At 36.3% G+C, this 23,416-nt stretch overlaps 6 protein-coding genes across 8 annotated transcripts; 3 read left to right on the top strand and 3 right to left on the bottom strand.

The window, feature by feature from the left end:
* Positions 1-2,861: 2,861 nt before the first annotated feature.
* Positions 2,862-6,078, top strand: LOC18016251. 2 transcript variants are annotated; one of them, XM_024155292.1, is made up of 11 exons: positions 2,862-3,075; positions 3,338-3,413; positions 3,539-3,649; positions 3,767-3,883; positions 3,969-4,319; positions 4,422-4,741; positions 4,824-4,923; positions 5,012-5,071; positions 5,156-5,242; positions 5,318-5,452; positions 5,604-6,078. In XM_024155292.1, exons 1-11 carry the CDS (start codon positions 2,969-2,971, stop codon positions 5,937-5,939), a joined length of 1,800 nt encoding a protein of 599 aa, XP_024011060.1. In that variant the 5' UTR covers positions 2,862-2,968; the 3' UTR covers positions 5,940-6,078. The 2 variants fall into 2 exon arrangements, with proteins under 2 accessions (XP_024011060.1, XP_024011059.1); XM_024155291.1 differs by having other exon boundaries at positions 4,410-4,741.
* Positions 6,079-10,346: 4,268 nt separating this feature from the next.
* Positions 10,347-12,260, top strand: LOC18016249 (homeobox-leucine zipper protein HAT2). Its single transcript, XM_006398365.2, has 4 exons — positions 10,347-10,662; positions 10,907-11,205; positions 11,304-11,383; positions 11,738-12,260. The coding sequence occupies exons 1-4, from the start codon at positions 10,512-10,514 to the stop codon at positions 12,042-12,044; spliced, it is 837 nt and encodes a 278-aa protein (XP_006398428.1). The 5' UTR covers positions 10,347-10,511; the 3' UTR covers positions 12,045-12,260.
* Positions 12,261-12,775: 515 nt separating this feature from the next.
* LOC18016250 (pentatricopeptide repeat-containing protein At5g47360) lies at positions 12,776-14,904 on the top strand. Its single transcript, XM_024155305.1, has 2 exons — positions 12,776-14,295; positions 14,412-14,904. The coding sequence occupies exon 1, from the start codon at positions 12,838-12,840 to the stop codon at positions 14,272-14,274; it is 1,437 nt and encodes a 478-aa protein (XP_024011073.1). The 5' UTR covers positions 12,776-12,837; the 3' UTR covers positions 14,275-14,295; positions 14,412-14,904.
* On the bottom strand, positions 14,306-16,177 carry LOC18016248 (palmitoyl-protein thioesterase 3). The gene is made up of 7 exons (XM_006398364.2): positions 15,786-16,177; positions 15,521-15,647; positions 15,308-15,421; positions 15,131-15,196; positions 14,981-15,019; positions 14,779-14,901; positions 14,306-14,697 (listed from the first exon to the last, which is right to left on the bottom strand). The coding sequence occupies exons 1-7, from the start codon at positions 15,968-15,970 to the stop codon at positions 14,407-14,409; spliced, it is 945 nt and encodes a 314-aa protein (XP_006398427.1). The 5' UTR covers positions 15,971-16,177; the 3' UTR covers positions 14,306-14,406.
* Positions 16,178-17,189: 1,012 nt separating this feature from the next.
* On the bottom strand, positions 17,190-19,473 carry LOC18016345 (deSI-like protein At4g17486). Of its 2 annotated transcripts, none has more exons than XM_006398361.2 (5): positions 19,349-19,473; positions 18,708-18,952; positions 17,903-18,190; positions 17,723-17,800; positions 17,190-17,640 (listed from the first exon to the last, which is right to left on the bottom strand). In XM_006398361.2, exons 2-5 carry the CDS (start codon positions 18,877-18,879, stop codon positions 17,444-17,446), a joined length of 735 nt encoding a protein of 244 aa, XP_006398424.1. In that variant the 5' UTR covers positions 18,880-18,952; positions 19,349-19,473; the 3' UTR covers positions 17,190-17,443. The 2 variants fall into 2 exon arrangements, with proteins under 2 accessions (XP_006398424.1, XP_006398425.1); XM_006398362.2 differs by having other exon boundaries at positions 18,708-18,944; positions 19,349-19,460.
* Positions 19,474-20,099: 626 nt separating this feature from the next.
* LOC18016344 (probable disease resistance protein At5g47260) lies at positions 20,100-23,184 on the bottom strand. The gene is made up of 2 exons (XM_006398360.2): positions 20,380-23,184; positions 20,100-20,277 (listed from the first exon to the last, which is right to left on the bottom strand). Exon 1 carries the CDS (start codon positions 23,025-23,027, stop codon positions 20,385-20,387), a length of 2,643 nt encoding a protein of 880 aa, XP_006398423.1. The 5' UTR covers positions 23,028-23,184; the 3' UTR covers positions 20,100-20,277; positions 20,380-20,384.
* Positions 23,185-23,416: the final 232 nt, after the last annotated feature.

The raw sequence follows: 23,416 nt of genomic DNA, 5'->3' as shown, positions 1-23,416 counted from the left end.
GAACAAAACAATTAATATAGAGTATTGATATTTTTCTATCTTTTTTTGCTTTTTTCGCCATTTCTATTGCAATGCTTTCTCTTATCAAGATTCAAGATTATCCCCCAAAAAATGAAAAACACTTGCTTCAACAAACAAGTGTTTCTAATTTCTCTTGCGATGTATTTTTGTTGCTTTGTTTAAAAAATAAACCACTAAAAAGGAAGACAAATGGTTTCAGAGCCACGTCCAGATTATTTGAGGTCCTAACAGAGCCGTGCCTCAAATTTTTCTAACTACAAACGAAAAAAAAAAATTAGCTCCTTAAAACTCTTCTTAATGCAGCTTAACCCATAAATAATTGGCAAAAAGAAGAAAAATGACAAATATGCACTTGGAAAGAATTGAACCCAAGCAAACCTCTAATCAAACATAATTTCATTTATTCACAAAACCACTTGACTAACTTAAAAACTTTTGGAAAATTGGCCCCAAAAAAATATTTAACTCTTCTGGTCCTGAAGCATATGCTTCATTAACCTGTGCTCAGGCTTTGAGTCCTAAACAATTTTTCTTAAAGACAAAAAAAAATAAGAGAGAAAAATTTACAAACATCAATCAGTAAAGATTTTACATCTTATACTAATTTTGTTTTAATATTTAAATTTTATTTTGATATTTTAATTTTGTTCTAAAGTATTTTATATGATTAAATTGTAGAAACTATGCTAGAATATAAAAATATATATTTTAAACTTTAAAAGTATATATATACCATTCAAATTATAATCTATTATATCTTTTGGTAAACATAAATAAACTTTTTAAAATGTTAAAAAAATTTGGCCCTAAGCCAATGTTTCAAATTTACAACATGGGCACGGCCCTGAATGGTTTGTAACGAGAAGCACTCAAAAAACATAAGAGACTACGATGGCTTAAACTCTGGAAAAAAAAACACACATATATAAAGCGAATAGTTTAGAAAAGTATGTAGGTTTAAGAACTGGTATAGCAAAAGAGTTCAAATCATTAGATCAAATACTCGAACATAACATGTTTTCATAACATAATAAGACTATAGGTGTCAAGTACTCAACTGCTAAGCCAGTAACCCTCCACGGTTTGTGTGGAGGCTCCACCAAACGTCTTCAATTAGCCGAAGATTATTATCCACAAGATTAATTACACTATCAAATATTAAAATATTTAAAAGCCCTTCACGCGTTCCATACAGGACCCTGACTAGATTTTTAGAAGTTACGTTCCAGCAAAAGTAAATAAACATGACATCTGCTTAATTAAATAAAGATATCAAATGTTAACATCTCACACATAAAGAAAATTATATTTTGGTTTTATAGAAACCTACAATGAAATCGCCATCACGAGCTTTTTTAAGATATATTGATTCATGGGTCTTTTAATTCTAATTTTAGATTTTTAGTCGTATACATGTATTGTTAAATACATAGTTAATACTTAATAGTTAATAATCGACAATTTCCTTGTGTTTTTTTCCGAACATACGTCATATTTTACTCAGAAATCTATAGCTGACGAAAAAAAAAAATTTACCATGTAGTTAATATAAATATCATAGTATTAGTACCATAATCAATTAATCATGATAACTAGGGTTAGACGAAGGTTTTGATTTTTTTCTTTCTTTTTTCTTAAAAAAAAGGACGAGCGTACCAGAAAAAAGGACGAACGTATATGATCACGATATGCATAATGAGTGGATGGGTTTAGATTAGTAGGTCCCATGTCTCAAAGGCCACGTGGACACGAGGAGAACGGCTTATCCAGAAAGGAAAATATTCATTTTGCTTTGGTCAGATCTTAATAGGATTCCCTGAGATGTTTTCTCAGCCGTCCACGTGGCTTTCTTCGTCGGTGGCATATTCTATTGCAGCTTCGCATCTTGGGACTTGTCAAATCTTATTGGTCTGTTGTCACTAAATCATTGTATGTAAAAACGTTACTCAAAACTTCACCTAACTATAATTCTATTTAGAAAAAAAAATTTCTAGCTATTTTATCCACCTATTTAGTTTTTGTTTTGAAAATTTCTATGTGAATATTTTTTTTTGGTCGTAATTTCTATGTGAATATAACCTTATAGTTTACATCATGCGGTGTAGGAGCCGGTGAATGTATGTTTAATAGAGATTGAAAGAAAGTTTTATCGAAACCCAAAAACTAAGATCTTGGGCCAACCCAAATCTGAAAGCCCATGTGATGTCTGACTTCCAAGAAATTGTTAACATTGTAATTATGAATTACTAGTGTTTGGTGGAAACTGGAAAGTGAAAATTCCGAAAATATATTGTCACGTTAAATATATATCTTAACGGACTTCTCAAAATTAGGAAAACGACAAGAAATTTATATCGGAACATTAAATTCTCAATTTAATCGTACTGACATCGACAACATTAACTATTGTACTCTCCCTTATATTTTGGCGGGTTCCCCAACAGTATTTTTTACCAGAGACGAAATACAACTAATTTATACGAATTTTCCACCACACAAAAAAATACATATGTAAGAACAAGTATTTAGGGGCAGTATTAATTAGAAACCTTTTTGTTGGACGAGTAGTAATAATAGTTTGAAAAGTCGTGTGTTTTTTTCTCGAAAAAGGAGGGAAATGGATTAAGGAATTTAAAATGATTGAACAAAAAAAAACGAATTGAATGCAATTCAACAACCACAAAGTGAATGGAATTGAATTTTTGCAGGCAGCAATATCTGATCAAACCTGGTCCCCTTTCTTTTGGGGTAAGCTACAGTTTCTCCTCTCTGCAAATTTACTTATTCATTCTTTCTCCTCTCCGCAAATTTGAATTCACTCATTCTGGACCTTCTCTGATCATATTTCTCCAAACCACATTCCTTCTTTCTCACTTTTCACTTATGTTTTTGGAAGACTTTGATCGATATTTCACGTTCATTTATTTGGGTTTAACATTTGACTGAGATGGAATATTCGAATTTGAATAAAGACGATAAAAAGCAGAGAAGAAGCAGAGAAAATGGAGATTCTTGGCATTGCCTGAGTTCTCATAAACATGGACGGTCTAAAAGGTACCCTCACTTCCCATAGTTTAATCTCAATCTTGACCATATTGAGATTGAGTATATACGTTATCTCCATTAATAGGTATTTGAGATCACCTCTTAAGCTTCAGCCTTCAGGGTTTGAAAGTTACTCTCTCTGTTTCTTGCACACCAAGTGTTTACTTAGACGTGACCGAAATAGAAGAGACTGTTGTGAAAATAAAGCTTTCTTCTGTTTATAATGTTTCTTCCAAAAGTAAATTTGGTTTTATGATCTTTCCAATTACAGTGCATCGTCAGAGCGAGATCTCCATGCTTCTAGTGATGGAGCTTCACAATCTGCCAAGACCATCACTAAAATGCCAGTAAGACCGTTAAATTTCTATGTTGTAGTATTTTACCAAAAAAAAAAAAAATTTGTATGTTGTAGTATTCTTTTTTCCTCTATTGAAGTTGATTTGTTTTTCGTTTCTTTTTTTCTGGTTCATAGACATCTTCTGTTCAGACAGCAGCAAACAAAAGACCAAAGTCTCTGCATAATCGTCAGACATTTATTAAAAACAACCCGCCTTCTAACGATAGAGCATCTTTGGAACGAGATGTAAGCTCAGCAGTTTCATGTCTCCTCGTCTTTAACATGCATTACCATGTTCTGTAAATGAAATGCTTTAGTTATTGGATTCATGTAAAATGGTCTCTTTTGATTTTGGCTACACAGGTTGAGCAGCTTCATCTTCGTCTACAACAGGAAAAATCTCTGAGAATGGCCTTAGAGAAAGCAATGGGCCGTGCTTCAAGCAGTTTATCTCCAGGGCACAGACATTTTTCTGCTCAGGTAACTCTTCAGCATTTTACTTAAAGAGAAAATCCAGCTTGTTCATATTTGTGAGACTTTTGTTTATGTGATTTGGATGATTCAGGCGAAGGAACTTATCACAGAGATTGAATTGCTAGAAGCAGAGGTCGCAAATCGCGAGCATCACGTGCTCTCTCTGTATCGGAGTATCTTTGAACAGACGATTAGCAGAGCATCTTCAGAACAAAGCTCAGGCATTTCTTCTCCAGCTCATCATATGAAGCAGCCACCAAGAAAACACCCAACTGTCATTTCAAATGCATTTTGTTCCTCCAATAATTTCCCTCTAAAGCCTTGGCATGGTCTGCTTACTTTTAAAGATTTGAGCAGAAAAACCTCCAAAAAGAACCAGTCTTCTCAGCTCCAGGACAAAAACTGTATTCCTCCAATAACAAATTATTCAAGCCAAGCAAAAGTAAATGAGAAAAAGCTCTTATCCCCCAAATATCATCATTCTTGAGACATTTTCTAAGTAACTTATAGATTTTCTTTTGTTTTATTTGAGTCATGTTCTAAGGAATCAATAACGGAGAAATCTCCATCACAGAGAACTCTAAAGGATCATTTGTACCAATGCCCAAGCAAGTTGTCTGAAAAAATTGTCAAGTGTATGGCTTCAGTGTACTTCTGGCTCTGCAGCAGTGCCATGTCAGCAGATCCTGAGAAGAGAAGAAGATCAACAATCCTATCAAGATCGGTGAATAGCAACGTGATTATCCCCAAGAACATTATGGGTGAAGACCGAGCTTGGTCCTGCAGATCCATGGTGGAAGTATCTTGGATCTCATCAGACAAGAGAAGATTTTCTCAAGCATCATATGCTATTAACAACTACAGGTTAGTCAAACAATTAGATTCTTTTCTCGAAAAACCTCTGAATTGATTTCACTAACAAAAAGGACCTAAATTTGACTTACAGGCTCCTTGTTGAACAACTGGAGAGAGTTACTATTAATCAAATGGAAGGCAATGCAAAGTTAGCATTTTGGATCAACATTTACAATGCTCTCTTCATGCATGTAAGAACATATTGATCTGATACAAGATCCTTTTGGCTTTGCTAACTTAGTATTCAATGAGAATAATCTTTCTAAATATCTCCTGCAGGCATACTTGGCATATGGTGTACCTGCTAATTATCTTAGAAGGTTAGCATTGTTTCACAAGGTATTCTACTCTTATCTCAATGCTTAACATGAAAATAGAGTCATGTTTTGAGCAGAGACTAATGGGTTTCATTGTGTAGTGCAGTCTGCGTATAATATCGGTGGCCATATCATAAATGCAAACACAATCGAGTACTCTATCTTCTGCTTCCAGACTCCACGAAATGGACGTGTAAGAAGCAGCAATCATTCCTTATCCTGTTTCAACATTGATAATTTTCATAAAATCATATAATCTACATTGTAGTGGCTTGAGACCATTATCTCCACCGCCTTGAGGAAAAAGCCAACGGAAGATAAAGTAAGCACAAATTTCAGGCTCCACAAACCAGAGCCACTTCTCTGTTTTGCTCTTTGCACTGGTGCTCTCTCAGATCCAGTGGTAACTTCTTTGACTCTTTATTACTAATCTCATTCTCATATATTCTAAGGCTTTAATCATTTTCCTTTCAAAAATCTTGGTTTGCTTGTGCAAAATTTATGTTTATTATAGGTGAACTGATTTGCCGCTCATGTGATTGAATTGATTGCAGTTAAAAGTTTACACTGCAAGAAACGTTAAAGAGGAACTAGAAGCCTCGAAAAAAGAATTCATTCAGGCAAACATGGTTGTAAAGATGCATAAGAGAGTGATTTTACCTAAGATCATAGAGAAGTTTGCAAAGGAAGCTTCTCTGAGCTCTGATGATTTGCTGAGATGGTTAATGGATAACGCAGACGAAAAGTTTGGGGAATCGATAAAAAAATGTGTAGAAGGTAAAACAAACTACAAGAAAGCATCTCAGGTTGTTGAATGGTTGCCATACAGTTCAAGGTTCCGTTATGTTTTCTCAAAGGACTTGATGGAAAGAAAGCCTTGGTGGCTTTAAAAGGATATTTGCTTGAGCTCTCAGAACCCTTTCGACCCTTATTCTCTCTGCTTTCAGTAGACCTTTTTGTATGTTTGTAATGAGACAATGGAAGAGAAAAAAAAGGCTTTTCTTATGTACATGTGTAAATAGTAACAAATATGGGTCCCAAGTAATAATCAGACGATTCAGACCTCAAGTCACTATTCTTCTCTATCTACTGAAACCTTGAGAGACATCCAGTATTTTTGAAGTATCGAATTTGTTGGAAGACAGAAGAAAATATTAGTCCATAGTTTATTCTTGTTACTTGTTTTGGGAGTGAAGAAACTCACGCATTTGATTGTGAACTTCGGATTTAACAACAAGTCGAATTCTCTTAGAGTCATCCGTCAACGTGACAAGAATATTGTTCGGAAATGTAGGATTTAGGCTGTAACTGGTTATCTTTTTCCTGAAAAAAATAATAATAATAATAGAAAGAGCAGCCTAAAATATTATACGAAGAAAGAATCGAAACTCTAACTTGTTACATATCAATCATAATCAGTCCAAGCACAGTGACCAAGTATAATTAGACGCACAGATGACTGAGTGTTGAAGCACATTTCCAACGTCAAGGGAATCATAAACTTGGATAAAGTCTCCAAGAATGCATACACGTATCCATCATTCCAATAAAAACAAAATTCTTAGGCGATCTATAACAACTCTGTTCCTATGTGACGCCATCTACAAGCAACCACTACATGGTCGATCGGATTTGAAAGTGTTCACGAAATTAGGGCCGGAGATGAATTCGAGTTATATGCTGATTTAAAGCATTTGCTCATCAAATCCAAAACAGCACTAAAGAGAACACTAGAATCGAATAACGAAGAAAAAACATAAAATCTACTCATGCTACATTAAAGTTGTCAGTTTCACTTCATTCTCTACCTTTATCTCAGTCACTCTTAAGCACTAATCATCAATATGAGATGAAAACGGCGTCGTATCAAGAAGCTAATGAGGAAGAAATTCTTCCGAATTAATTTACACAGTCATTCATTGATTCCATTGTCTTTTCTAGCCGAGTATTAAAAAGGAAAGGATATTTGACCGTTGACTGCAAATATTTGCCTAGAAATTGCACGTATGGGTGTCACACACACACACACGTGTGCTTCGCTGTAAGGGTGGCTTTGGCTCGCATAGGAATATGTGCGCCACGTAAGTTCCACATGGGAGGCAAAAAAAATTACGCACCAACCAACTTGCTCCTCTCTTTCCATTTTCTATTTCAGTTTCGAAGCTTACTCTGAAGATTCTTAACCATTTTCATTCTTTTTTCCTTAGAATCATTGACGAAATAATGACTTAACAAACAAAATTATTGATGATTTTATAGTCCTATCTTGATGTTTGGCATGGGAATCTCAATGATCATATTACCCAGTCATAATAAGCCTAGATTTAACGTCATAAATAAACAAAACTGCCACATAAGCTGCTATATAAGCATTACTCGTTGATATGTGAAAGAGAAAAGAATCCAACAATCATGTGATGCAACCTCAAATTCCGAGCATTTTTTAAAAAGAATCAGAATAAGTGGCCTTGTCTGATATCGTAATTATGCATGTTGATTAATTTCCTAAATCAGGAAAAATATAAAAATATTCCAGTTAAGTAGATCGAGTACATGTGAGAGAGGACAGCTGGGGAAAATATATTTAGATAGGAAATAATTGATTAGTTAGGTTTAGAAAAAAATATTCCCTAAATATCGCCAATGATGACTTCATTCTACGGCCAATGCTGTAAAGAACAATCAAAGCTAACATACACATGCATGAAACATATGATTAAGCAAAACAACAATTATGAGGCTTACGCAACGCAAGACATATAGAATGATTACAGTTGACACACACAAAAAAATTGTTTTGTTTGTTTTGTGAATTGTGACTCAACTTGTGATCTGTAATGTAGACTTATACCGTCGCTGAGATACTGAAAATTTGTTTTCAGAAAAATAGTAAATGACAAGGTATATGATTAAGGAAAACTGAATTCTTGATTGTTTGCAAATTTTACAAAAGATTTTTGGTTATTGTTTTTTTAAAAAAATAATTTACTATAGTCATTTAAGAATTTGAAAACATATGTTTTTATCAATCGTTGTTAACTAAATAGCATTTTTTATATAAGAGCAAACTAGCAAAATTCTAATACTTGTTTCTAGTAATGTAATAATTATTATATGTAATTGTGTAAACGTTTCTACAATAGCACAGAAAACAAAACCTCATCTCAATTGTTTAAACATCTCTACAATTAACATGTAATAATGTGCTTCTTAAAAACAAATTTATGATATCAATCTATGTTCATTTTTATCAGTAGACAAACAATTATTGATAAAAACCAAAAACTGAAAACAAAAATTCAAAAATCAAAAGCTGAAATCCACTTTAAAAACCACACACATTCACTGCCTAAATGCTTTGTGGATTTCTTTTTCATCGGAAAAATGATTAAAGAAAACATGCGTTTTAGCCTTTGTAAATACTTTTTGTTATTTTTAAAAAGATAAAAAAATTGATTGATAAGTAAAAAAATTAAGGTAAGGAAAAAAAAAACAATGCGCGCGTGTACGTACGCACTTAGCTAGTGCTTGTAACTCCTGCGAATGAACACGTGGGACAGCAGATCACACTGAAACACTACTCCGACATGTTGTCGGATTTTCTGTAAAAGTGTAGGTCCCACCATTCATGATATTTCTTACCACGAAACCATCATAGACTCTCAATAATTGTCGCCAATTGCCGAATTTCTTCACTCGCTACAAGAACGCGTGAGATACACCTGTTTTAACTTATCACAAAAATATATACTTAGTGATACACTGTTAAATAACACAACTTCTTTTTATAAATGTTCTGATCCATTTTACTATTCTAAAAAATAAAAATCCTTGAGATGTAAATTTTAAATGACCAAACCGTAGTTAAATGGCAACATGTATGGGTATTTGAATGCAAAACAACCAAAGACAAAGGCATACTTTAGCACCAAAAAAAAAAACTAGCAAAGGCTTAGTGTATTACGTATTAGGCAAACTTATTAAGCGATCAAACTTAAACAAGTATTCATTAATTGAGGCGCGTGGTTGCGGATAGTATGACGTAAGCGCGTGAGGAAACAACACAACACGCACGATCACGCGGGATGACCCACATGCTCCATCTCCCATGTTACTATACGCAAAGTGACTAAACACTCTTGAGCAATATTATTGCTCACATTTGAATGCATATTTTAAAATTCAAAAATATGTCAAATGATAACGGAGATAAAGGTGAAAGCACAAAACATTCATAGCTTCCTGACGAAAGGAAAAATAAAGTTATAGCTTTGAAAATGTCATTGTTGTATGAAAGTAGAAACCATGATGATGTTATTCATATGTAAATATTCATCACACATTTATATGATTGGCTTATAACCGTTGATTGGCCCACAACTTTGAAGAAGTTCAGATTCATCTGGATTGTGTTTTATACCAACCGCTCGAATTAGTCAATTTTCCCATTATATTATACAGCCCCAAATACCTATGTTTCCCTTTTTTTTGAACTATTTAAAGAAAAGCTGGACCAATAATTGGCTACACTATTGGAGATTTGACTCAGCCTGGTATGCCGTAACTAATCAAGATACATGTATATATATTTTTTTTGTCAAACTAAACAAATACAAGATGCTGATGATTATGCAGAACTAGCTCTTTTTTTTTGACATCGATTATGCAGAACTAGCTAAATTTAGTACTTCATCAACTTCCAGATACTACAGTACATGGTCTAAACTATGCTTCGTTAGTTCCTTTACTTACTATGATTTTTTTTGAAATACTATTATTTTTTTTTTAATCAGAAAACTATGTCATTTTTTGTTCTATAATTATGTAAATAAGGATAAGGTATGTGATAATCTCTCAATTGTAAATTACTTTCTTATAGTGACCAGAGAGCTCTATTGGTTTTAATGACAGTGGTTTTAAATTTTAAGATACAAAGACACATGTGAATATATATGTACACTCGAACACAATTTGGATATCTACAATTTGGAACACAATTTGGATATCTATCTACATGGGTTCTTGAAGAGAGACATTTTCCGAACCTCTAATGTAATGGTGTTTTGATGTCAAAAATAAAAACATGGGTTCTTGTGGAAAAAGAAAGAGAGAATATATCAATGTTATTAGGAAAGTACAAAAAAGAAAGACATGGCAAAAGCCAAAGGGGACAAGTTGGAGATAAAGTAATAATAGAAAAAAAGAAGATAAATCAATAATGATGGATTGTAATTAGCCACCTGACAAAATCTCATTACTTCAACTCCTATATTAAACCCCCTCTTTTGTTCAACACTACCTCACATCTCTCTTTATTTCTCTCCACAATAACCCATTTCTCATCTGTGTTGTTTTACTATATTCCTTGATCTACTCAGAAAAATCAAAGCCTTTTCTTTCTCTGTTTTCTTTAAAAATTCACTGGAAAAAACCTTACGCAGGAAAGTTCTTGTGGATACATCATGATGATGGGAAAAGAAGATCTGGGTTTGAGCCTAAGCTTAGGATTCTCACAAAATCACAATCCTATTCAGCTGAATCTAAATCCTAGTTCGTCCATTTCCAACAATCTCCAGAGTTTTCCATGGAACCAAACATTCGCTCCTACATCAGGTATACACTTACATTATCTTTAATTTTAATTTTTTTTGTCAAAAGCAAAACATATATCAACTTAACCCACAAAACTGAAAGATCAGGCCTTTCTTCCCCAAATTGTTTTTATTTTTGTATTTTTATTAATTTAATGAACAGATCAAAAGATTTGGTTTTGAGTTTAATAGAATCTTGTTTATAAATTTTTAATACTCGTTAAAATACAATATTTGATTGTTCTTTCTTGTGTGGCTATCTACAGATCTTCGCAAAATAGATGTGAACAGTCTTCCATTAACGGTGGATTGCGAGGAGGAAGCAGGAGTTTCGTCTCCAAACAGTACGATCTCGAGCACCATAAGCGGGAAGAGGAGTGAAAGAGAAGGAATCTCCGACACCGGCGATGACCACGACGAGAACACTCCGGATCGAGGGTACTCACGTGGAACCTCTGACGAGGAAGAAGACGGCGGCGAAACGTCGAGGAAGAAACTTAGATTATCTAAGGATCAGTCTGCCTTTCTCGAGGAGACTTTTAAGGAACACAACACTCTCAATCCCGTAAGTAAAAACTAAAATCTGATTAGAGAAAAACAATTATGGAATTAATATCGTAATTACTCTGAAATAACGAAAGGGTATTTTTGTAATTTCTACAGAAACAGAAGCAAGCTTTGGCTAAGAAGTTGAACTTGACAGCTAGACAAGTAGAGGTGTGGTTCCAGAACAGAAGAGCAAGGTGAGATTTTCTCCAACTACAATGCAAAATCGCAATTTTACTTGCAGAAATTCATTTTAATTTTGATTTGGTTCGATGCAAATTCAGTTTTATTCGGTTTAGTCTCTTTAATTTAGATTCGGTTCGGTTATGTTCAATTTTAGCTGAAGAATTTAATTTTTTTAAATAGGTTTCTGTTTTTTGAAAAAAAAAAACTAGGCTTCTGTTAAATTTCTGTCTAATTTTTTAGGTGTTAAATTAAAATCACAAACCAATTGCTTTGTATATAAATTTTGGTTAACGAATTTCGGTTAATTTTGGTTCGAATTTTTCTCTTACAAGTTTTTTTTTGTTTTCCTTTTTTTTGGGTTACAGAACCAAATTAAAGCAAACGGAGGTGGATTGCGAGTACTTGAAACGGTGCGTTGAGAAGCTAACGGAAGAGAATCGGCGACTTCAGAAAGAGGCTATGGAGCTTCGAACACTAAAGCTGTCTCCACAATTCTACGGCCAAATGACTCCACCCACTACACTCATCATGTGTCCATCGTGCGAGCGTGTGGCTGGGCCATCATCGAACCATCACCACAATCACCGACCCGTTCCGACCAACCCGTGGGTTGCATGTGCTGGTCAGGTGGCTCATGGGCTGAATTTTGAAGCCTTGCGTCCACGATCGTGAGGGAGAAGGGTGTTTTGGTAGTTTTCGTTGTTGTGATGGTTTGTTTGATATTAGTTGGGAGGTGTGGCTGTGTGGGGTCAATAGTAGTAGGTCAATGTAGTTTTGGATGATTGGCCTTCCCAAGTTCTAGTGCTATATGTATCATGTAACCTTCATATATTTAAATTAGCAAAATTAGTTACAATATTGAACAATATATGAAGCTATCTTTTTAAATTGATCTGATGTAAAAGACAAGTAATTTTTAATCAAAACACTAAGATTCACAACAGTTTTGTAGATAAATCCACCGTTGCGGACCTCTCGGTATTTCGTCCCTGCCTTGATGGTAGTGTGTTTTTGAAGCATCGAACAACTGTTGTTTAAATTGGCAAAATCATGAAATTATTTAATCTACATCAACTCCTTAGTCATATGAATAAACTAAATATCTACTTCTATTCACTTGTTGTACATTTATATTTTGTTTACTTTGAAAATTACTGGCTGAGCTCAAAACTGATAATCGCAGTTGCTGAACAAAATTTTTTTTCGGCACTTCCAGGGTTCAAGTTTTAGTTGACAAAATCACGTGACCTTGTCTTTTTACTACAACAAATAAAGTATAAGCGACTGTTATTGGGTTCCTAATTGGGTATTATGGGCCGCATTATGTCGCTCATAGTAGTATTCTTCGTCATCGTTTTCATGTGCCAAGCTCTCTCTTCTCTCTCTCAATTCTCTAGTCTCGTCCTTTAGGATTTTCTTAACGAAAGTCATTCACCAATCGCTACATACTTAAGCGACCAACCATATGCTGCTTCACTTGATATCTCGTCGGGTTTCTCCCTCATTTCGATCTCAACCCTCAAAGCTCTCAGCTTTACGGTTTTCCACAACTGTCTCAGCCGCCGAGAGATTATATGATCATCTTCAGGGATGCAAGAACAATCCCGAGAAGGAATTAGCCTCGGCCAAGGTGAAACTGGATGCATCTACTATCAACGAGGTAATCAAAAGATGCAGTCCAAATCAGTTTCAATTGGGTCTTAGGTTCTTCATATGGGCAGGAACGCAATCCGGACATAGACACAGTCCTTATATGTATAGCAAAGCTTGCGAATTTCTCGAGATTAGAGCAAACCCAGATTTGATAAAGGACGTTGTTGAAGCCTATGGGAAAGAGGAATGCTTTGTTAGTATTAAGACGATGAGGATCGTCCTGTCTCTGTGTAATCAAGCGAAACTCGCTGATGAGGCATTGTGGGTATTGCGAAAATATCCTGATTTCGGTTTATCCGCTGACACCATTGCGTATAATTTGGTGATTAGGTTGTTTGCTGATAAGGGAGATTTGAGTATGGCTGAGACGTTGATGAAAGAGATGGATTGTATTGATCTTTGTCCAGATGTGATGACTTATACATCAGTGATCAATGGGTTTTGCAATGCGGGTAAGATAGATGAAGCTTGGAACTTGTCTAAGGCCATGAGCAAGCACGGATGCGTGCTTAACACTGTAACGTTTTCCAGGATTCTAGAAGGAGTTTGCAAGTCTGGCGACATGGAGAGAGCGTTAGAGTTCTTGGGGGAGATGGAGAAAGAAGATGGTGGTGGATTTATAAGTCCTAATGCGGTTACCTACACGTTGGTGATTCAAGCGTTCTGTGAGAAGAAACGGGTTCAAGAGGCGTTGATGATATTGGATAGAATGGGAGATCGAGGATGCTTGCCGAATCGTGTCACTGCTAGTGTTTTGATTCAAGGGGTTGTGGAGGAGAATGATGAGGATGTTATGGATCTTTCTAAGTTGATTGATAAGTTGGTGAAACTCGGAGGTGTTTCTCTTTCAGAATGTTTTAGTTCGGCTACTGTGTCGCTAATCCGTTTGAAGAAATGGGAAGAGGCAGAGAAGATTTTCCGTCTGATGTTGGTCCAAGGGAATAGACCCGATGGTCTTGCTTGCAGTCTTGTTCTCAGGGAGTTGTGTTCGTTGGAAAGGTATCAAGATTGTTTCTTTCTGTATGAAGAAATCGAGAAGGCGAATGTGATATCAACAATAGACTCGGATATACACTCGGTTCTTTTGCTCGGTCTCTGCGAACACGGGTGTTCTTGGGAAGCTACTAAGCTTGCGAAATGGATGCTTGATAAGAAAATGAGATTGAATGTTTCTCATGTTAAGAGAATCATTCAAGCTTTGAAGAAAACTGGTGATGAAGATCTCATGCGTCGACTCTCCACGATTTAAAAATTCGATAATTCAAATAAGGTATGTGTGTATATATTTATATGAATAAGGATTCTTGTTCTACGCAATCATCACTAAGCTTTGTTCACTGTTGCATAAATAAGCATGTAACAAATGAGGTGTTTGCTCTTTTTAAGGAGGCAAGGGCTCCTTTGTTTTGCGGTTGAGACTTTGTGTTGAAGACGGTTGGTTTTGGAGATACGGCACGATGTATTTGACAACATCGAGATTCGCCATTTTGATGTGTTCGCCAGCTACACTCACAAACCTCACTTTTCCAGCAGCGTCCAGTGTTTTCAGACCGATCCAATCCTCTGTGTAAAGCTTGGTCTGTTGAGCAGAGAGAAGAGGTTCGAATTCACCGTCCGGGTAAAACCCGAACCAAGATGAATCTTTTGGAACGATAACCTTATCGTCCTGAAACTGTAAAACAAAACAGAATCATCAAGAGAGGATTCAATCGATTAAAAATGTGGAGAATGGTGTTTTTTGAGGAGATCGGACCTTGACAAGAACCAAGTTGTGTAAGCTGGTGAAGCGGTCTTTGTAAGTGGAGTTTCTTTGGTCTGGTATCTCGTTGTTGAGCTTAGGTAGATACTTAGACCTTTCCAGGTACTTCGTCAATTCCTGTTTTTTTTTGTTGTTAAGATCTAATAAAATATACTTATTCTTCGAACCTAACTATTATGATTAGGATAAGACATACTGTTGGGATTTTGAGATAACCACTAGGAGCAAGATGTTCCTGCGGAGTTATTAAAGACGTTGATTAATCTCTGATTTAAGGATTTTAATCCTGATAGAGAAGAGACGTAGAGAGAGAGAGAGAGAGAGAGAGAGAGAGAGAGAGAGATACTTGAATGAAGTCGCTGTAGATATCTGCCTTGATCAGCTCATCTGCTATTTCACACAATAAACCAGACTTCACACCAAAAACAGAGAAAGCCATTACTGTCACTGTCATTGACTGAATAAAATAATATCATTTAAAGAAAAAAAGACCAGAGATTAAAGGAAAATAAGAAAAGCTTACACCACACATAGGAACAGAGGAGATTCCAGCATGAGGACCTGCTAAAGATATATAGTTGTAAACCGGAGGTCCACCATCGCAGAACTCGATCAACCCTCGAGCCACTAGATTCCCCTGTTCAAACAATCATTCATCATCCATTAATTTAAAGTGGGTAACGATCAAAATCGTTTTTTTTTTGTTTATGGGGTTTTCAAGAAAGTATCAAGAAACCTGAGATCTTCCAACAATGTTGTATCCTTGACGCAACTCTTTCATTTGCTTCACCTTCTCACACGCTATTTCCGCTTGTTTCGTAAGTGGCATGAACCATGAATCGCGCTCTCCATTTCCAACTTCTCTACGATTTATAAAGAAAACAAGATTTGGATCAAACCAAAATAAATCATTGTGGTTGGCTATTGTGGACGTCTTAAATATCAAGAAAACACAAATCTTGAACATGTATCGATGATTAGTCTTGGACTTGGGTACTTACAGGCAAAAGCCAGGAGAGCCAGAGAGGTTACTGAGAAGCTGTGTGAAGTTAGCTTCTTTACCATCAGAACATTCAGCTGCAATTCCATGGAGCAATATGAACGGAACCGACACAGAGACCTGAACCACGGCTAAGAATGCAACCGCCACCGCAAGAACAGACCGCTTAAAACCTTTCTTCCCCATAGAAAAACGCGAAGATTGCGATTGGCGTTTATGTTTTTATGTTTTTGTTGTCTCCAAGAACTTTTGAGATGGGATTATGGGAATATATGAAGGGAATAGAAAGAGTGTGATGTGGTTGGAAGTTGCGGCCAAGTAAGAAAGAATCATATGAACTATGGACGGTGCTGATTGGTGTTTAGACCTTCAGTATGAAATGGACGGTGAAGATTGGTTGATAACTTCCTGCGATCGCATTAATTTTACCTATCTTCTTCTACCTCCTGAATCCTAATCCTAATCCTAATCCTATGCTATCTTCTCGCTATATATAACTAGTTATATCTAGGTGGCTTTCATTTTATACATTTAGAATAGCTTGTAATTCTAATCGAATTTCTTCTAAATTTATGGTACAAGTTTAAAAAATTTATCTATTTATGAAAATGTGTCTATTATGGTTCATTTAGTAATGAAAATGAAAAATGCATTTAATTGATTTTCCACTACAAATTATACAATTTAAAACTATTTGTGTTAGATATTTTCTTAATAATAAAAAATGAAAAAGAAAAATAATTGCAAACGGAAAAGTAAATAAAATAATAGAAACTATATTTATTGACACACGCATATATTAGAGTGATGATAAATGTGAATGTGTGTTAAGGGATAAAATGTCACTGTCAGTTGTTGGGTTACTTATTATGCTAACTTCGTTAGCCAATCAATTTTATTTTTGTTTTTTTTTCCAAATTTTTATATCTTCTGTTGCTCCCACCTCTCTCAGGTAAGTTATCTTCAAAACTTGGGAGGAAATTTTTTGACGTTCGATGCCCTAAAAATATTTGTTTATAACTTTGTCCCATAATTCAGTTACAAAAAAGAAAACAAAATTTTCTCCCATAAATGGGATGTAAACTCAAATAAGTAAAGTAAAAGCAGAACTGATGGCCAAACAAAAAAAGGAATCTCCCATGGCAGTACTTGATAGTTGGTACCCAACTTGCCATTTTTTTTAAATGTACAAAATTACTGGTTTTGAGATGGCTCACTTTGACTTATTAAGCTACATAATGTGAAAGTAAAGAGGACCTTAGGCTAGAAGACAGCATCTCTGTCCATATCAAATCTATAACCAAACAACTGTCTGAAATTGATCACAAGTTTAGAATACTAATTATTAGCATGGCAGATTCCATAAATTATGACACATAGATCAGCAATGTGAACTCAGAGAAGATAAGAGCTGCTTTGAGAACAAACATAAACACTATTTTGTCAACAAGTTCACACCATTATCTCTAAACTCACTACCATCAATATCTTAGATGGGTTCTCATTTAGATTTCAAATCTCTTTTACATTTCTAGGTCGAAAGAATATACTCAAGATGGAATTTTTGCAGACAATACTCACTTTTGTTTCAATGGTGATCTTTTTTTTGCTACAGACGATATTAAGTTCTTGGTGATCCCGATGGCTGCTTTAGAGAGCTCAAGACTGCTTCAACAAGTACTGAGGAGATTCATCGGTTGGTTCTTGGAGGAGCTCACGGGCAAGTCGCACTGGTCTGTCTTGTAGATACGCAATGTCACTGTTTGGTGCTATTATGAGATGATGATCTGATCCTTCTCCATCTGTTTCGTCTGAGAGAGAAGACGCAACTGATTCTTCTGATCCATCATTATCATCTACAATGGAGATTAAACAAACTGGTTTCATCAGAGACCCCGAGAACAAGAGAAAACACGAGATTCTTTGGAACTAACTTACCAGAGAACTCGAGGGCTTCGGGATGTCTAACCGATGAGAGCTGTATGCTTTCTGGAAGGATACAGTTGCAGAAAGAACCTGGAGGAGGAATTCAAGAACAAGCAAAAATGTAAAAAGGTCCAAACAACAAGAACCAAATTTAAGAAATAAGCTGGAAGATAGATAAGAAAGTTATATTACCTACTCGAGCCATCCGATTAATCCATCCGGGAATAGGCTTTCCTGTTACCTGCAAGCATACTTCTTCAGTGAAATGGTTACAGTTCTTGGCAATCAAATGGTACGTGTCCCCATGATATTTTCTCGAAAGCTTCTCCATAAATGAGCGAAAATCTGAGCGAGACATGCTGGTGGTTCCCAACAAAACTGACCGCCTGAAGATAAAACCTGGACAGCTCCTAGGTTCAACCTCAAACACACCGCTGCTCGAGTACTCGTGAGCACCATATCCATATTCGAAACCATGAGCTAGTTGGAGGTAGACATAGCAACGTGAAAACAACTCATGTTAGATACGCATTTAGCAATAATAATAACAGCCCAGCTCCAACGAAAAGATATAATTATAACTCATAGGGTAAGTTCTAGTTATTCGAAAGATAATGAATGTTTCAGGCAACCAGACAAGTGTAAACTAGAATTTGAAAAGGTTTACTTTACAGTCAAGGTCCCTCAATTTTCGTAAGCAACCACTTTCTAATAACAAACAACGTTGTCTGAAAAACCAAGCATTGTCGCCTAATCTATAAATCACAACTCGTCGAGAACAATTGAGAAGTATCGTGGTTACTCTTCAAGACTAGAATACTCTGACCATATGACAAAAGTGTTGTCTTTATACCAGAAATAGATGAAAACAAAGAGAAAGCGACACTATTCTATGAATTCGCAGGATACATAGACTAGTAAAGAACATTAAGTTTGATTTAAGTCTCAATCAAGTTATAGAAAAAAGGAGAGTGTAAAGAGAAGAAGCCACATTTACCTTCAACTCCTGAGTGAAATATCCCAAGCCCGAACCAATAGAGATAATTGTTGACAGGTGTTAGATCATACACGTTGAGATACACCGGTGTGAGACCCGAGTCTCCAATTATCTCTTCTTCTTCCTTCTCCTCACTTGAGCATAAGCTTGAGCTCAGACCAAGCACCCGCATTTTACACGAATCACCGACCACTGTCTCTCCCAATGCAAAGCCCCGATCAAATACTCATGTTCCTCCTGAATCTCTACAAAACTAAATTGATTAGAATATATAACATGAAGAGAAGTACAGTTCAAATAACTGGAAATCAAGAGTTCAGAATTGTGACATTAGGGATCCGAAAGAAGAACTTTTTTTGTAGCTAGTGAGAACATATCAACGAATCTGATTCGGAAAAAAAAAATTTGGGGATTTTCAAGTAAATATGTAAACTACTAAATCAAGAAAGAAACCCAAGAATCAAAGAACGGAATTTAGAGAAAAATGAACTAAAGATAAACAAATCGGAAGCCCAATCATACGAAGATTGTCCCCAAAAACCTAACGCATAGGATCCCCCTCACGGTACGAACAAAGTCAAAATCGAGAGAGCACTTTCTCGGACATTACACGGAAATCGAATCCGTAGCGGAGAGCTTACATGAGAATCGAGGAATCGGGGAGATAGAGAGAGATTAGGGGGAAAAAGACGTTTTTTCTTTTCTTTTTCCGGTTGATCTGTCGAGATATGAAAGGGAAAGAGAGAAACTGGGGGACAATAGCGTTAATGATTTGATCGCCATGTAATAAGATTTAACCGAAAAGTTATTTCACATGTTAATTAATTTCTTTAATCATATACAACTCAGTGTTTAGAACTCTTAACTAAAACTGAAACGAATTTCGTTTTTTTCAACGACTCGTTATAACTCCATGGTTGACTACAGCAGTGTTTTTTCTTTTTTTTTGGCTCCGTATTGAAGCAAACTGACTGATGGATGATGAAGCTGTGACGCTTTGGCTTTACTCAGGCGTTATCAGTTTCAGGGGGCTACCATCTGATGTATCCATTAGATAACTTTGAGAAGCATCAGTCAAATTCTCTATACAAATTTTTATTTTATTAAACAGAAACTGATTTCAGAAACGCATTTAGTTTTAAGAATGAGACTGCAAAGCCTTATAAGTTGAAGCCATTTCTTTACTAGTCTTTTACACTAGTTAGTAGTACTACGCAGAGAATAAACATGAAGTAATCAAATGACAAAATAAGCAGATAGCATAATCAGATGGAAGTGCGGAGTTGGAAGAAAATGGCAGTAGACAACAATACAACTATGAACTTTAGGAACACAATATGGAACAATCATAATGTAGGTTTTCAATATCACACTGTTTCACACACATATAAGTAGCAAAAGCAGAAGTTTTTGTTCCTTATTTTATTTTCAGAAAACACCCGTTAAAAAGGACAAACGATTTCGAATAAGGTTTACCGTAAAAACACAAGAAAAAAAACAAAAGGAGGAACTTTGAACTGCATCCACTGATATGTGCTTGTTGCACTAGGTCTTTCTCGGGCTTGCATGTCTACACAGATGATAGAAGATAAAAAGTACACAAAGTGAGGACTGGAATAAAAATATAGAAAAACCAGAGATTCTGTTATGGAAGATAAGAATTATATAGTACCGGAGTTAATAAACAGAAGCTCTGTGGATGGCACGACGAAAGCGCTCTTCAGCTTCAGTACTCTCCCATTCAACTCTTTGTAGCCATGCTTCCTCCACTTCTATGCGAAGATCATAAATTTTCTCTACACTCGTGGAACTCAATGGAAGCTTACGCAGATTCGGGCACTTTGTTAGATTGACTTTCCTCAGCCTTGGAAAAGAGAGTGAAGTCCAATAGATGCTCTTCAGTTCACTCAAATCATCTAAATCAAGAACTTGCAGCCTTTGAAAAGGCTCAACCTCGACGTTCCCAGCCTTCTCTTTGCATATAACTTCTTCCATCATAGATGAGGCTTTGACGGTTAGAGACACAAGATTTGCGGCATATATCAGCCATGTCAAATCTTTTAGATGTGTGCACGAGAGTATTACCACAGTTGAGAGGTTCATGAACCATGGATTTCTTGGAGTGGTTTGATTGGATGGGGAATACTGGTGTCTTCTATCATCTTCCCATACCATATCAGACTCTATAATATCACAGTTCACCATTTCAACGTTTCGAAGACTACCCAACGCACCAAAGGTGGCTGCAAATGATTTTCCTGATTCTCCTGAAACTTTAAGTCCTTCGAGATATAGACCCTGCGTAAACCCAGCTAATCTGCTTCGTAAGAAAGTTTTCAAAACATGGACATCTCTCACAGTAATGGTCAAAAGTTTTAAATACTTCAAACACTCAAATTGCTTCAGTAAGGAGAGATCTAAAGAAGCTTTAGAACCATAAAATCTCAAAACCTGCAACTTCAGTAACCCTGAAATCAGACTGATACTTCGGAGATTGGATGTGGACTCTAAATCCAAGTGAATCAGTTTCAGCAATTCTCCGAAACTCTTGGGCAAATCCTTTATATTCGTCCCTGATAAGTTGAGAAGTCGCAGCGACACCAGGCATGAAACTTCCTCTGGCAACTCAGAAAGATTACTGTTATGCGACAAATCCAGGACTACAAGACTTGCCATCCTCCGAAAGAAGTCACCTGAGATCCATTCTAAGTTGTAGTTGCGTTGCAGTAATAGGGTTGTAAGCTCGGAACAGTCAGGAGAATCCGATATATTCTCAATCTGAGTATCTGTCACTGACATCCTTCTAACCCTTCTCCAATCGATGACACTTGGCATCTTTTTTATTCCCCCTTTCACCACAAAATATTGTCTCTCGTAATCACATGCTATTATCCACAAAGCCATTTCACGAAACATACCATGCATCTTTACACCATATCCTGATTCATCTTCCATCAGCAAAGACGCTCTAACCAAATCATTGATCATCTCATAACCCTTGATATCATGTGAAACCAGTCCCTCTCCTACCCAGTAGTTTACCAAATCTTGTCTTTTTATATCATCACCTTCTGGAAATAGAGCACAGTACAGGAAACATGACCTGGTTTCCTCATCAGGCAGACTATCATAGCTAAATTTTAGAGCGCTTAAAATATCTTCTAAACCTGAAAACACGGAACTAGATGAACTCAAAAGTAGATGAATTGCATGATGCCATTCGTGTACTGTCCTTTTGCTTGACATGGTCTTGCCGACGACCGTAAGAGCTAGGGGCAAACCAAAACACTTCTCAGCAACTACTCTTGCGAGCCCTGGTATGTCTGGATGACTTGTCAACGCGTATTCTCCGACTGTCTTCTGAAACAGGTCCCATGCTTCTTGTGGAGGCAAGCATTCAACGTATAGAGTAGCCTCAACCCACTTGATGCGTCTACATACTTCCTGAGAACGAGTGGTGAATACAATTTTGCATCCATTCTCTCTGCTCGGCTGCGGAACTCCAATCCGTTGAAGATCCACTCCTTCCCTCTGTATATCGTCCAACAACAAAATAAACCTCTCTATCTTCAAGACTTGAAATATTTCAGCTGCTTTCTCCTTTTTAGTTTCACGTCCCCACTGTAGGCCTAATCTTTTACCGATTTCATCTTGTATATCCTCGATCTCTTTAGACGCCACAACAACAAAGATCACATATCCATAATTATGACCAACTTCTGAGAGCTTATTATTGAGATGAACAAGAAGGGTGGTTTTGCCTACACCTCCCATACCATAGATACCCAAAGTACTAACATTTTCGTCCATTAGACGACGCCATATACTCTCAAGCAGGTTTGCTCGAGAACCAGTCGGCTGATGATCAGTCGGCTGCTGCTTATGAGGAGCTCTCTGAGACACAAGTCTCTCAGTCACAACTTCAAAGCGTCCCTCCCGTATCAGAGTATTAACCTTTTCCAACGTCATATCTACCTTTTGACTGTACCGATAGGTCGATCCAGAGATCAGGGAACAACAGCCATACATTGAAAATCTCCCAAGTTCAACGATACTATCATCAAGCAGACGATTGGTCTCCGATTCAACCGTCCCGACCCTTGATATCCACACTTTGACTTGGGCAAACATTTGTAGACCTCTGTCCTCTTCTTTCGATACCAATCTCAACAGATCATCTCTCATCTCGCTGAGATCTTGCATACATCTCTGCAAAGACTCTAGATTGTTCTCCAGGTTATTCCAACACAAGTAACGCAGAAAAGGTGGAACAAGCTGATCCAACGATTTATCCAACTGTATAGAAAAGCAGACACCCATTTTGTGTTCCTGGATTTAATTTTCGAGTAGAGCAATAGAATCAAGATGGAAAAATCAACAAAGATATTAATTGGGGAGTAAGAAGAAGGAAGCGCATCTTTGTGTTGACTTTGAATTACTTGCTTGCAGCTTTACATGTTCAAACTTAACTAGTCTAGCTGGGGGGTTACTTGTACTAAATTATTAGTCTGATGGCTTGTTGTACATATTTAGTCATTTAAAAAGAGAATTTGCATTGAATATCAAAGGAAGAGACCAAAATCAGCAAATAGACAAATGAATTTACTCAATATACTATCCAAGAAAGTTTAGGTCGATTGTACCCTTACATCAAATTTTGTCTTCTTCTAAGATCTATGACACAGAGAGAGAAAAACCTGGTAAAGGTT

Source organism: Eutrema salsugineum, unplaced genomic scaffold, assembly GCF_000478725.1.
Source record: "Eutrema salsugineum unplaced genomic scaffold, Eutsalg1_0 scaffold_20, whole genome shotgun sequence".
NCBI classification, from domain to species: Eukaryota; Viridiplantae; Streptophyta; class Magnoliopsida; order Brassicales; family Brassicaceae; genus Eutrema; species Eutrema salsugineum.
This window is presented reverse-complemented; position numbering and strand designations above follow the sequence as displayed.